Genomic DNA, 15364 nt, shown 5'->3' with positions numbered 1-15364 from the left:
GATAGAATAAGCTGGAAATGGGGAAACAACATTTTGAATATACTACAGATATATTTAGGATGGTTTACAACCTTGTAAAGGTCATGATCATCATCTCTCCATCTACGACGACATTCCCAGGTGGTGAGATCATCTCATTTCAGCTGCCAGACTGAGTTCAGGCAGATGATGCCGTTATACACAGCCATAAAGAGGTTATATATTATAAAAACAAAGAAGAACTTTTTTGGAGGCCATGGCAGTCGGTTTTCTGTGTGTTTTCTTCTAATCAAGAGATATTATTAAAGTTAAAAAAGGCTTAAACTTGGTTATTACTAATGCAGATTTTTATGAATCATTTGATATCAACACCTAAACCACACCAGTTTAAGCAGGTTTTGTGGAGCAGGTTTTCGTGTCCACTTTAACAATAAGAACTTCATATTTTCATCACTGTCATCGTCATGCACAAATACTGAAACAGTTGACCTTTTGAAGGGGCACTCCAGCAATTTTATATTGCACTGTTGGGGGACTTGTGAATCTGTTAGATTTGTTGAAATAGATTCTGACTTTTTAAAATTGATCCTCTCCAAACTCAAGCGTGACGCCTCGCTGGCTGGCAGAGTAGACAAAGCCTCTCCAGAGACACGGCTAAATTGATTTTGATGTGAAAAAGATGTAAAGTGATGGCAACAGTTTACAAAGTGCTTCATGTTCCCATCCACTGAGGACAAATGACAGTTAGACTAAAATTAATTGCTCACCAACTAAGAAAAAGCCGAATAACAGAAAAAAGGGTATATCTACGGGAGTAAGATTAAGCATCAAACAAATAAATGTTAACTAAACTGAGGAGATATCCCTTTGAGGGAATAGGTTCTCATTATTAAGCTTTGAGAGGCATATTAATGAGAACAAGCAAATGTGAACAATAGCAAAAATCTTAGAAACAAACTGAAATATCATACAAAGGTCAGGAAGAAAGAACAAAACTCAATGCCCCAAAACATCCTAATATTAGCTTGTGATTGTCTTTCAGTTACAACGTCGACTCTCGACGACCACAACAAGTCTGGAGAGTTTGTTAGTGAGCTCTGGCAGTACAGGCTGATTAGTCAGTACGGAGAGAACAGGATATAGTGTTTGGCTACTTTCTAAGAAACCACATTTAAAAGGAATGAATTATTCAATAAAGCTATCAGGCCTCAAATTACAACGAGTTTTCAGAGGCAGAGAAGCTGAGACTGAGATGAATGTGGGGACACACTGCAGTATATGAACATGTCAAAAACAAAATTGATCCACTCATCCATCTCTGTGACTCTACAAGTGGGTGTAGATAATGATTGATGGATGCATTATGGATTCTCTTGTAGTCAGAGTTCAATCAACGATTATTTCGTCAAAAGGCGTGTCCCTTCTTTTTGTTTCTCTTTACTCGGAGGAAAAGAGAAACGCCAGAGGCTGCTGCTGGAAAATGTACTTTCAACTGTACACACTTATACACACGAAATAAAAGAGATAAATGAGACAATGAATGCATTAAACGAGAACATTAAATAAGTGATTAAACAAGTTATATAATGAAATAAGGTTACTGCAGGAATGCTGAAACCAAATTAGTTTGGAAATAGTCCTGAAATTGGCAACCAAAATAGGCTAATTAGCATTTTAATTGATGAAAGGAGAGAAGCAAGTTGAAATGAATAGTTTGAGTAGCATAACAACTGGAAGCTGCTACGCTACTAAAGTTAGCCTGAGGTCACCAGAGCTCAGAAAGAGAGTCATTTTTCACAGCAGACATTTGGCTTGTCATGGCGTGAAAAGCACTTGTGCAACCGATAACATTGAGAACAACTGCATTCCATATCGGAGAGCTAAAGATTTAGGAGAGCCGTGCTGGCTCACTGGCTGGAGTTTCAAACCACATACTTCTTCTTTCATTGCACCCTCTTGCTCATATATCCGCTGCACAGAGAATCGAGGGTCAGAACAGCCAGAAAAGCATGCTTGCTTGCACACTGCAAAATCTAGCTAGTCTGGACATTGGAACATGCAGAAAGTTTCTGCCATGGAAAAGGTCTATAAGCACTTTGTATCTTTGTATCAATCCTCAATTGATACTCAATCAGGTCAATTGAGTATTGCAGCTGCGGAGACACTGACCAGCAGAGTGTCTGTCTTTCTTTACTAACTGTACTGGGGGAAAAAATCACTTCATTATACTTTTTTTAAAGTCTAACAAAGGGCAAAGGAAACTTTGGAAATAATTTCAAGAACAGCCACGGCAATTGGTTTGGGCTGTTTTCCGTTACTTGATTTGTGTTTTGTGAACAGGATTTAATGTTCTGACCATCAAAGCCTCTACATCTCCCAGAACAGAAACAACAACCTGAAAACAGCATCGTCGAGCCCAAAACAGCTTCTTTAAGGAATGAGGGAGTGAAGACTTCTCACTTTCAACTCAAATTGGTAGTCACAAAGATAGACACAGACACACACACACACACACACACACACACGCACACACACACACGGTAATTACAATCAGAGGACACTTACAGAGAGGTAACATTTGGAGAGAGCAGTGGAACATCCTGCAGGTTGACCTCCACACACTCCACATCCGTCTGTATGCAGTCACAACTCTGTGGATACTCCTGCAAGACTATACACACACACACACACACACACACTCACTCGCACTCATGAATTCTAACTATAGAGGCTTATTACAGAATAATAATAATTGATAGAAGTAGTCCTTTGGGACACAACATGAATCCTTTGGTGGCTAATAAGGTTACAATTAATGATTATTATCCATTATCGCACAACTGTTGAAATTAAAAAATGCCGGTCACAATTTCTCAGCACCCAACAGTGATTAAATTAACGATGATTCTCTCATAATGATCCTCATCTCATTAATGTCTGAACACATAAATATACTGCACACACACACACACACACACACACACACACACACACACACACTTACAGCACTCATTCAGGAAGTCCTTGTCCACATCATTGGCATCTTGTAGTGTTTTGCCAATTAAGTCGGCCCATCCGATGTTGTCCCCTGCAAAGCCAGACAAGGAACAATAATTATGACCATGAACTACACGTTTCATGGTGGTTGAACGTAATGTGGAAAATTGCATGCAACCACTTAGTTTGATCATAAATGTTGCTGAATGTAATAATATATCATGAGGCTATTGGTATGTCTACTGCAAAACAGATATATTACACTTACAAAGTTTTGACATATATGTCAAAATGAAGCACTCACCACCTCACCGGTTTGAGTCACTTTTATGTCTATAACCAAGCAACCAATGGCAATGAACTAGACTACACACTCATGTTTTAACTTAACAAAAGGGGATTATAACCCATCCATCCTTTATCTTTATCCGCTTATCCTGTTCAGGGTCATGGGGGGACTGGAGCCGATCCCAGCTGACATTGGGTGAAGGCGAAGGCAGGGTTCACCTTGGACAGGTAGGGGGGGGGAGTCATTTGTTAAATCGGGTGCAATTTAGACAGTTCTCCTCTTCTTCACTTCCCTGAAGTCAACACGAGCTGATCGACAACTGGAAGCAGAATCGAACCGGAGTGTATTTCAGCAGTGTTTCCCACTTGGATGTGTTTATACCCCCTGAATGAGACTGTGTTTTCACGGCTTGTTACTTGATGCTAACTTACAACACTAATCACGTACCCTCCGGTGAAATACCTCCGCTTAGTAAATCCATGCTCTTCTTTATAATCGCAGTGGTTGTGTCAAAGCAAGCGAACATAATACGCCCGTTTGGAAATGACCAATGTTAGGGTAGTGTTTCTGACTGCGAGAAGCCAAGTCTCAGGTGTGTCTTTTTAGGGGTGGATTTAGTGATTCGATTAAAACACTGTCTTGTTTGAGTTTTCTCTAAATGTTGGTATTGGCAAGAAGAAATACTCTAAACAATTACCTATTAATGATAAAACTATTAATACTGCACAATAAAAGTCATGCATTCAAATGTTAACTTCAACTGAAGAGGGAAAGAAACAAAGCATCATTATTATTATTAACACATTGCACTTACATTTACTTAACGTCTGCTTTCAATTCTAATGTGATGCTGGATAGTTTAATAAACAATAATGAATCATATTTTATAATAGATCATATTTGAATTGTTATATTTTGCGAGTAAATATGGAACGTAATCAGCAACATTTCTCTGTAAGGTGAATTTCTTTAGGGGCCTTTTATTAGATATTAGTAGTTATTCCATGTACATTTTTTTTTTAAATCTCAGCATCATAATAAATCTCAAGCCGTTAGAGACCCTTAAAGTTAGGCCCCCAGGCGGTAACTGGTGAAGTCTGCCCCTGGTGTTTTTTCCTGAACCAAAGTGGAATCCACTGACCGTGAAGAAGTCACGACTTGGATGTGTGACGAACAGGTTCTATTGCTCTTGGCCATAGAAAGTGCAGTGTTGAGCATGAAGGTGTTTGTTTTAATGTTTGTTAACAACGCCACAGGCCAAAGAATTCAGTTCGTTCTGAAGAGGCATGTGTTGAACTGGAACTGCACTACAAAAATCTCAATGAGGCTCCGTCGATGTCGTTTAATGAAAGTCCAATTGCCAATTGGAGCTGTCAGACATGCATGTTGTCTTTGACAGGAAGCCAGCACATTCTGTGTGCACACCAACCACAGTTTACAGTCAGCTAACACTGAAAGCCTCCCTGGTGCTGTAAGTGAAAGTAGATAAGAAACAGATTTGAAGAGCCACAGCTGATCATGAGCAGATGTGATGGAGGGATATTTTTCTTTGCTTATGGAAGGCCATTTTCGGACTAAGCCTTTTTGTGTAGTTCACTACTATGCAAGTGCCATTTATCCTTTTAAGTGGTGAAATGTGCCCAGAGTTGGGTAAGCACTGCTGTTGAAGCTGAGTGCTGAGGTGAAAGTGTGTTTTGACAGATCACTCGGGGCTGCAGTTCATGTCAGCCTTGGCTGTCGTAAAATCTGCTGAGCTCTCGTGAGACCATTCTCAAACCGCATCTCTTCAGGCTTCACTTTCAATTAAGTCTCCAGATTGAAGCGTTGCCATGTTGCTTTTCCACAGTTGTTGCTTGATGAACTGGCTGACCCGTAGAAGAGCAGCGCACTCCACTTCAACAGCTAATCATAAATGTCAACTAGAAACTGTAGTATAACAGCAATAATACATTCAAGGTCGTCCTTTGCCATCTGATATTGACACCGATCTGACTCAAATCCATCCAGCACTTTGGTATAAAAGGAGCTATGGCATTACCTGTGTGCATTACTGTTTAAATATGCCTCAGACTGTCTTTGAGCCATTCTTTGTCCATTGATCATCTGAAACCTGGTCTGCAACTTCTCATTCCCACTGACAGGGTTGTTCACTCCAGCTTTCAGAGCACGCTGTAGTGCAAGGGAGCCCCTGGAGGACCGAACGTAACAATCTTTAAAAGCAGAAATATTCACACTTAGATCTACACCTGTGACTAAAATATAAGAGCTCCCACATCTCACTGGAAGGCGCTTGGATTAAAGAACAAGTTGCAGGTGCAGCTGTTAACCAGTCCTGCAGATTTACAGACGCCGGGGAGGGACAGACGGTGAGCAGCTTTTATCAAAAACGTCCAATTAAATGAAATTCCCCGTGATTTATGCAGGTGTTACCGAAATCAAAAAAGGCATTCATGTCAAATAACTGTCTACTCCACAGATACGAGTGCATGCTTTCAGACTTTCAAGCTGAATGCTGAACTCTGATGAAGATGTTTGTGTACAGATAGACCGATGGTTGGGCTCAAGTATCTGCCGTTTTGGCGTCTGACTAGATAAGTGCCCTTTTTGCAAGACATTTTATTCTATTTTTTTTGTGTTATAATGCCCGACAACTGCATTTGAGTTGTTATTCAGCAAGACACAGCCAGCTAACACAGTCAATGCACGCAAGTTGAGCGCCCTGCGAAGCATCATAGAGGCAGAGCGCAATAGAGTCCCGCTCCCAACAGAGAGAAAGATCAATTCATTGATCTCCATTGACTTGGTATTTCCTCAAGGTGACTCCTGTCACTTTCGTCTGCTGACGAACAACAGAGTATACCTAAAAGCTGCTGTGTGTGTGTGTGTGGCGGGATGCACGAACTTTTCCAACATGGAAAAGAACCAAGAACTAAGTTTTTAGAAGTTGCTGAACTCAAAAACTGAGGATACAGGCAATTAGATGTGAGGCACCAGCAGGAGTAATGGAAAACTGTGGGATCCTGACACTCAATATGCCTAACTTTTTGTGTGCAGTAAGCATTTTGTCCAAAAATATCAGTTTGAGGCTAGCCATCTGTCAGTTTAGCTTAAGCATTTGGATATTATGCAACTTCTGAAATATGTGGATAGCGTTACAACAGAAAGCTATGCAGTTTTATATCTTGCCCAACAATTATCTAACAACAAGCAAGCTAGTCCAACGTAACATTGCGTTGTCAATGAAAAAGAGTGAAATCTGGTCGGCTAGTCACTTCCTTTGTCGGCCAACTGAAACAAGCAAATATGCATTACGTGGTTAATACGCCGCTCCCTTCACTTGGAGAGAGAGATGCTTTTGTTTGTGCACTTTTTGTGTCAACCATTCTGCATGACATTCACACTGTGTATATTTTAGGCAGGTGTTGGAAGGAGGGAGAGTATAGCAGCTGTGCTCAATGTGAATTTTAGAAGTAACAGCCTGGGGAGATGCCCAAGGGAGACTACGGGTGTGATGTGTGGAGAGGAAAGGAAAAGAGAGTAGAGGAAAGGAGAGAATAGCAAAGTGAGGAGAGGAGAGGACAGTCTAGGAGAACTAAATGAGACCAGTAGAGAACATTTTTTGTAAAAATGTGTTGATTTTGAATGGTTATTTATTTCATCGATCTGTATGAGTGAAATAAATATAAGTAAAACATGTTCTACAGTATGTCACTTTATTTTTTTTTAGAAACAATTAAAGAATTCTCTGTGTTCGCTTTTGTTCCCCAAAATGGCTGTGAAGATGGTGCCCATTAGGTGAGTCTCTCTTCTCAACTTCTTCTCATTACGGCAATGTTGCACAACGTCAAGGATGGAAAAGCGAAGTAATACAGCAGAGAGTGGGTTTGTGGTTATTGGCTTGTGGTTATTGGCCTACTGAGACTAATTTGTGCATCCTCTTGATCTAGCTGACAGGAGAAAATATATTTTTAACCAACCCCGCAGCAAATAAATCGTTTTTTCAAAATTCCAACTCTTTATCAGATAGAGTAAATGAGTCCGATCTAGCCTCCAGTGATGGATGATGAAAAACATGGTGTAAGCAGTTTTATTCATTGAAAATGGCTCTTTTTGAAATACTTAACTTGACTATTGTGTATTACATCTTCTAGACAGTTAGTTAGTAAATTGTAGAGGATGAAGACGGTGAGGAGGCTTGTCCAGTGGTTCATCCAGATGACCACGGAGCCGGAGACGTTACAGGAGAGCAAGGCACCAGTTGGTCCGGAAGCCTGTCGGTCTGTTTTCTTGTTACGATAGTAAGAGAACCGTGTTTGCTCTCAAGAAATAGTTGCACACATCACACGAAGTATTGCTCGAATTAACTTACAATATGTGGTCGCATGAAAATGACTTTCAATGCTCTGGCTCAAACTATTTAATGAAATCTTTTAACAAACAATATCAAAATGAAACAGTCTTTGCTTTTCAAAATGAAGGCATGTGGAGTATTATGATCATGGGGTTACTGTTGCCTTTCAACTCCAGGGGAACTGGCATTTCTGATTAATACTGAGCCAAGTGAAAATCTGAAACTTTTTCCCTTCCTGCTTGGCTGAATCTAGCAAGACACAATATCTGTTGTGAGCACATGCTGAGTGGATAATGATTGCATGCTGACGCCTTTGATTAATAAACAAGCATCCTCAATTCCTAATCTTGTGTAACATTTAAGATGGGAGCTATTTGGAAAACTTTAAATAATTACTTGATCACCTCCGCTTAATCGGCTCACTTGCAAATGACAGTATAACAATAATGAAAATGAACTTTATTTATATAGCACCTTTAAAGAGTTTACAAAGTGCTTTGACAGACAAAGCAGCAAACGCAAAGGCAATCATATCAATATCAGAAAGCCCAGTGAGATGCGATAGAAATAAATAAAATAATTTAGTAAAATAATTTAGTAAAATCAACAAATAAAAATAAAGCAGAAATGCGACGACGCCACATAAAAGCCAGTCTATAAAAATGTGTTTTAAGAATTGATTTAATGATGTAAAAGTATCAACTCTCTTCCAATTACGCACATATTTTCATGCTGATCCATAATACATTTGCTGGAAAGAACCGAGGCCACAATATGGTTGAGACTCAAAACTTATTTGAGGCGGCAATTATATTTTGAACCTTCGTCCTTTGCCCTGCACTGTGACGATTTCTTGTAGAACTTGTAGGATGATCTCTCTGTCGTTCACTTGTGTGGATGCACAAAATCGAACTTGTGCCCACATTGTGAAGAGGTACATTTGTCATATGAAGCCGCTATGACTTTATGCACACACACACACTTACCACAGCGCTGCTCGTCAGCTCCATTGGGGCAGTCTTTGTGTCCGTTACACTGCAAAGCCTGTGGGAGGCACTCACTTATGTTCCCACAAGGGAACTGGCCGAGGGGACATCTAGCGTCTACTTCCAGCCTGCTGGCCAGCAGCGCTGAGGGAGAAATTCAGGAAAGAGAGTGAGATTACATAGACCTCAAAATTAGCACCAGATTTCAGCAGTCTTTCTCCTGAAATATCAGGGGAAAGAGTCACTTGGCAAAAAAAAAAACTGTCAAATTATCAACAGATGTTAATGTTAAAGCAGGCAGTTGAAATGAAAGGATTTTTAGACCGATAGTAGATGCGCAGCAACTCCCACTTTGGAGACATTCATAGCTGCAGGTATTGAATAAATTCAGAGACTCTAACAACGTTCTGGCAAAACCCGGATTACATTCAGGGGCATGAGGACATATTATTTGTGATACTCATCAATCTGACCTGTTACTGCCTTCATTGCATTCAAAGTTATATCTTTATGGACATTTACAATTTCTAAAGCCCGTCAAACTGTTTCTTTTGCGCTCTCTTTCGAGTACAGTTTGATTCCCACAGCCTAAACACCCCATCTCTCCCAAACAGATGGGAAAACGACCCGTTAAGCTTGTTTGGTATACCTAATCCCCTTCAATGCAGATAATCCATCAAAGCCGTCATGTCTTGAAACCAAGACACTTCACCTCTGCGCCACCATTTAACCCTCGACCCATATTTTGATGCATGCGAAGCTTGCGAACGAGGGTGACTGAGCAGATGATTGATTTATCTCAAAATGATTTCAGGTTTCATTTCAAAAGCTATCATATAGCACTGTTTTGTTATTTAAGACCAAAATACAAGTTCGTTACCAGACACCTAAGCTGTCGTAAAGAATTTTTTTGGCTGTTCACTAACTCCGGCCTGTCATGTCTCTGGCTTGAAAAAAAAAGCCAGGAACAAATCTGTCATTGATGCCTGCCAGATAAAATAAACGCACTACTCACATCTGCAATACTGCACATGAAGGATTTCTCTTTTCTTACTGACACCCAATATAACAGACCTAAAAAGCTCTTTCTTGTACTTGTTGTATATAATCAGCAAACAACATTGTGTTGTAAATGAGCTGTTTTTTTTAGTGATATCACAAAGGGAAATAAAAGTGTTAGATGCTGAAATGAAAGAGGAACGAGAAGATCAAAAGTTTGTGGGTTGACATGCTTAATTTGTTTTTAATATCTTTGTACACTATGACCTGGTTATGTCACTAGTGTGATTATTATAATTTTTTGTATTGTGATATTAGGGAGGAAGAGCTGATTCACAATGTAATTCAGAGCATTTTATATTCCCATAGAGGTACTCACTGTCACGTTTTCTCTTTTTATAAATCCCAAACTCTGTGTGGAAAATGCACATCTTTCAGCACACTTAAAGCTGCCATTTTTGCATGTGCAACATTGGAATCTGCATTTATAAACTTGCCCTACAAGGCACAAACGTTGCAAGAAATCCCACTAAACCGCATCCCAATCAAGAGCAATCAGCACCACTGTTCAGTTCATTGAGGAATCCCCAGGACGATTCAGAAACGCAAACACAGGGAACATGTTCTCTGGTAGGTGAACGGCACTGTCAGCAATGTCTACAACTGGGAAGGGTCACTGCTGACTAAGAGATCACAGGTGTGCAGGACAGGGCGGCTCACTGAGGGCACGGGGTAGACAGGTGAGGGACACACACAGTATTTGGTTTGTGGCTGGTGTATACATGTTAGCATTAGTGTTTCATGAGGCACTTTTGGTGAATTATTTCTCATGTCACGTGAGAATAGTTTTGAATTTCATTGAGGATTTCAGAGGTGGTCATTAAATAATATTTCCTTCACGAAATTATTAAATTGCATTTATGCCAACTGCTTACAGGGGGAAAGTCCTGTAAAAACACTTAACCGTAAAAGACTTTGGAATAAGGATCATGGTTTTATCGAATCAACACTACAATTGAGGAGGACAATTATAGAGGTTATCAAAGCAGGGCTTCGCCTCGCCCAACCCCATTTAAAAGCCATTGAGTAAGCGTTAAATAGATTTGAGAGGGTTCTTGTTTCTGCTGGCATCACGGTGAGGAAGAAAAACCAGACTTTATCCAGAACCGACATGTGTGAAGAGTAAATATACAATTGGATGAATGGGAGACTCACAGTGTGAATACCAAAAATCCATTACAACAATATTTAAGTAAGCAATGTTCAGTCTTTCATGTTTTGTCTCTGATTTATGTGACCTCGGTGGACAGTGGTTATTGCAGTACCTTCTGTAAGGTGTCGCCCGCAGTACGCAGCCGTGAACACAAAGTCCTCATGACATTTCATGACATTACCTGAGAAGTCGTAACATCTAAATCAAACGCTTTGGAAAAAGTACATTCTAACACGCACGTTGAGTCACACAGCAAGTTTAACAATTAACTGTCTAGATTGTCTTGGCACAGCATTGCATTCACAGTGTAACCTTTGAATCCATTCGCATGAACACACACTCAAATTCAGAACCATTGAGATTTGACCTGACATGTGCCTGCAGGACTATAAAGCTATAAAAAGAGACGACATGCCATGTATGGAAACAAACACAGCGGAAAGGTACGCTGAGGCTCTGTGGTTCAGAATAAAGAAAGAAGTGTGGTATTCTGTCCTCAGCATGAACTATCTCCGAAAATAGTGTCCCTCTTTCAGCTACTATTGTTGGCTGTTGAGAAGTGATTTATTGTTTATCTTTTTGTGATTGAAAGTGATTGAAAGTACAATGCAAACTACTTTATGGGCATTTAGACAACATAATGGATTTTAAATTGAACACAGAGTATGAGAGTCAGCACGTCTCCTCCACAATTAATGTTTTATTTCAAACCCAATGTCCTGGAATCAATTAATTAGTTTGTTATTATGAGCTGTGTCAGCAAGAGCCGCTGTGCTGAACAGACAATACATCTGAACAAAATAAACCTCAGCAAACACGGTTTGCCCAAGATGAAAAATGACCTGCGAACAGACTGAAAAAATAAAAACAGGCTGAGAACTGATCCGCCTCAGGCAATAATGTCTCCCCTGGACACATAGGTGTCTCTCAGTTATTTGTTTGCGTGTTTTGTCTTTCTGGTTGGCAACTGGTTCTATGAAGTGAAATATATACAAAGCCTGCAATTTTTTGCTGCAGTGCTATCATTGAACACAACTTTGAGCTCAGTTTAATAAAGTTTCTAAAGAAGCTTCCTGTTAATTCCGGTTCTTCTATGTTTAGAAAAAAAAAGTAGATTCATCTACAAAATCTTGAAATACTAATAGTGGTTCATTACAGACAGAAGCTGAATTGTATTTCTATTTAAAATCTGAAGGTGCCCTGTGGAGTTTTTTGACCACTGGTACTATGGAGCTGTGATTTAATTGAGACCGTGTGTCGTTTGTATTGTGCACACACATGCATGAAGTGTCACACTATTCTGCTGATTGACAGCTGGTGTCAACAACGTGAAGTAACGTGCCCACAAAGGCAGTGAAGGCGACTTCTTGCGGGAAAACATGGATGTAAATGGTGCCCGACTTTTCACAAATTGCTTTGCAAATATTTAACGAGGAAGGGAATGCACACAACACATTTGTTAGACCTCAAGGACACATCACTCACCATGTGTTTTAGTGAGACCACCTGAATGCTCGTTTACAATAAAACAGCAACTATTGGAATGTGTTGAAACCATGTTGCTTGTAATGACCATGACTGAACATCTACCCCTGCAGCCTTATATTTATTTATTTATATTATATATATATATATATATATATATATATATATATATATATATATATATAAACAAATATAATCTGTAACCAACCAAAGGAAATATCACATACAGTATATTAAGAATCTCTGGCAAAGCTCCCCTACTCTGAGACAATGATAAAAAAATACAAGAAGCAGACCCAGTTTGACACAGCACCTCTCCCAGAGGCAGGGAACCTTCACACATGGAGACTAAAGCCAAGAAATGAACAAAAACTGACATCATACCACCTCCGTGGCCGTCCAGTCTGAAAGATGCTCGCGCCACATCTGGGTTCTCACATCAACTGTCTCCATTCAGCGACCACTGGGACAAATATATGTGTACTGAATACATTTGGAGACTACCAGCTGCAACCAGAGAACCAGAGAGCCTAATAATGTTGATGGTTGACTGAATCCTAAATCCTCGCTCCACGGTCTCTGCTCCACTGGAATCTCTGCTCAAGGTTCGAAAATGGAAATTGCCTGTTGGTGCGCCAACTGCCCCCTCTCCCTAAAGACAGAAACGACTCGATCTGCCAGCAATCATCGGTGTAATTTTCTGTTATCTGACAGGAATTCACTGTCTGAATGCTTTATAATTGTCTGAAGACTGAATGTCTTCCTCATTTCCAGTCCTCCATAAGTCCCAGAAAGTGATTATATAATTTGTGACCGCTTTGTGAAGGATTCAACGTCCCTGACCCTGGAGCTCTGCAGCCCTAGTGGAAAAGTTTGATTCATTGTGAATAGCTCGTCAATTTCCCTCAGAAAAATATGGAGTCAATTCTGACTGAGGTAATGAGATGCAGTTTACAGCTGATGCCGGTTTTGTAGATTTTGCTCCGTTCCTTTTTTATTGTCCCTTGTCGTAAATTGTTTGTAGTTTTATTTTGTTATACCCTTTTGTACTTCTTGAATGTTCATTGTAACTGTCAAGTGATATTAAAAAGCAATAACCCCGGTAATATCAATTGGCAAATTGAACACAATCAAAAACATGTGTGAAGTGGTCATTTTTGCATCCCATTGTGCCAGCAAATTTCACAGTTTGGAACCAAACAACAGCATTATGTGTCCTGACTCATCACTTGCACACACACACACATGCACATCATGCCAGAACTTGTGCAAATATTTTGAAACAATAGGAGATCTGAAGATGAGTCACAGACTGGGAGGTGGAGGGAGTGTGATTCGAATATTTAATTACCTGATCTTTAACAGCTCAACCTCCCACTATAAAATCTCCAGTAATACCAACATCTGACGGATTGAGATGTGACAGTTTAGAGAAGAAAAAAATGTTTGTATAATTTACTACGTCAAATTCCCTGACTATTTTCACCTATATTATTGATTATGAATCTACTCTTTAAAGCTCAGAAAAAATAGCATCCTTAATTTTAGGCTTCTATCCTTATGAGGACACTGGTCAATCTTGCAGCCTATTTCATGCCTTTTCGCCTCCATCTGCAGAGCAGTGAGGACAATTCCCCAAAGAAACACGATTTCTATCCAAATCATATAACTGCAGGCCTTATTTGGTGTTTAATAAACCGTTTCCTACCCATGGGGCCAGATAAGTATTTTTTTAAAACGGCTTACTGTGGAGATAATATTGATTAATTATGTGTCACTCATGAACTGTTTCTTCAATTGTGGATGTCAATGTTCATTCACAAAAGCACCCTGAACAACTTGTGATGAAAGCCAACGTGAGAGGGAAATATAACAATAACAATGCTCAGAGAAATATGAGAAATACGGCAAAAAGACTCCAATCAATAAAAGAATAGCCATGTAACCTTCTTCTCCCTCCATGTTTATTTACCTCTAATCTCAGTATGGGTCAGGTGGATGAGCAAAAAGATGACAGGCACGTCCATCCTGAGGCTCAGAAGTTTTCCTGCGCTCATGTCGCTCAGGCTGTAGAGCTGCAGATCAATTAACGATAGGTTGAGAAAAAAAAACGCCAGACGAGAGATAAGTGAGCCGAAGTCCCAGTCAGTCCAAATGTTAGAGCGTGGCCGACATTTAAAAACGACCGAAAGGGCGAACTAAGCCATTGGAAGGACCTGTAGAAGTAGCTACGCGGTGCGCAAAAACATCCAGAGGTGACAGAGACATTCTCTCCATGTTGTCCTTCAGAAAGCTTTCTGAAGACTCTCCGTTGAGCGGCACAGTATGATGTCTCTCTCTCTCTCTCTCTCTCTCTCTTTCACACATGCACGTGGGGGCGCGCGCACACACGCACACAAACACACGCAATCACAAGCACCCGTTGACACGGTCTCGAGGTGCGCAAACGCTTCCTCTCCTCATCTCTCTCTCTCTCTCTCTCTCTCTCTCTCTCTCTCTCTCTCTCTCTCTCTCTCTCTCTCTCTAAAAATCATCTGTTCATTCTTAGTCTCATCTATTTTTTTGCCACTTGCCCCAAGCAGCACAAAGTATGAAATGTGGAGGTGCAGCAGCCATGTTACACCTCCTCCGGTCTGAGGATCCAGGCTACACATGAGTTTATTATTTATTTCACTGTGATTTATGTCTGTTGTACTTCCTAAGAAAATAAGGCAGAAATAGCCTCGGCTAATTCCTCTTTTCAACAATTACTTTATTGTGATTTAATAAGCTAGTAGGCCTTTTTCTTTTTAGTCCAGCAATTTCGGTAATACACTTGTTTGCTTATTTGGAGGATTGATAGAAGGATTGATCACATTCACATTTTAGGCCTTTATGCGTTGGTGACGTTAGCTTTAGTTTACCATATAGAATGGAAGCAGGAAGGAAACAGCTAGCCTGGCAAAAAGGAAAACAAATATCTAACCTAACATCACTCTAAACCCAAGTGTAAAATGCATTTTTGTCATCAAGTCGCAGGCAACCAGCTTAGACTCCAAGAAGTCACTGCATCTGGCCTAGAAATA

General features: G+C 40.1%; 1 protein-coding gene across 1 annotated transcript in view; it reads right to left on the bottom strand.

The window, feature by feature from the left end:
* Window positions 1–14356, bottom strand: part of rxfp2a (relaxin family peptide receptor 2a) — a 31663-nt gene extending 17307 nt beyond the window's left edge. Inside the window, exons 1-4 of the mRNA XM_076102047.1 lie at window positions 14272–14356; window positions 8603–8746; window positions 2984–3067; window positions 2545–2650 (exon numbers count right to left, since the gene is read on the bottom strand). Of these exons, the coding sequence (XP_075958162.1) occupies window positions 2545–2650; window positions 2984–3067; window positions 8603–8746; window positions 14272–14356 (419 nt within the window). The remainder of the gene's footprint in view (window positions 1–2544; window positions 2651–2983; window positions 3068–8602; window positions 8747–14271) is intronic.
* Window positions 14357–15364: the final 1008 nt, after the last annotated feature.

This window comes from Anarhichas minor, unplaced genomic scaffold (genome assembly GCF_050575085.1).
Source record: "Anarhichas minor isolate MPS153535 unplaced genomic scaffold, ASM5057508v1 ptg000027l, whole genome shotgun sequence".
Lineage (NCBI taxonomy): Eukaryota > Metazoa > Chordata > Actinopteri > Perciformes > Anarhichadidae > Anarhichas > Anarhichas minor.
The sequence above is the reverse complement of the archived record's forward strand: the minus strand, read 5'-3'. Positions and strand labels throughout refer to the sequence as shown.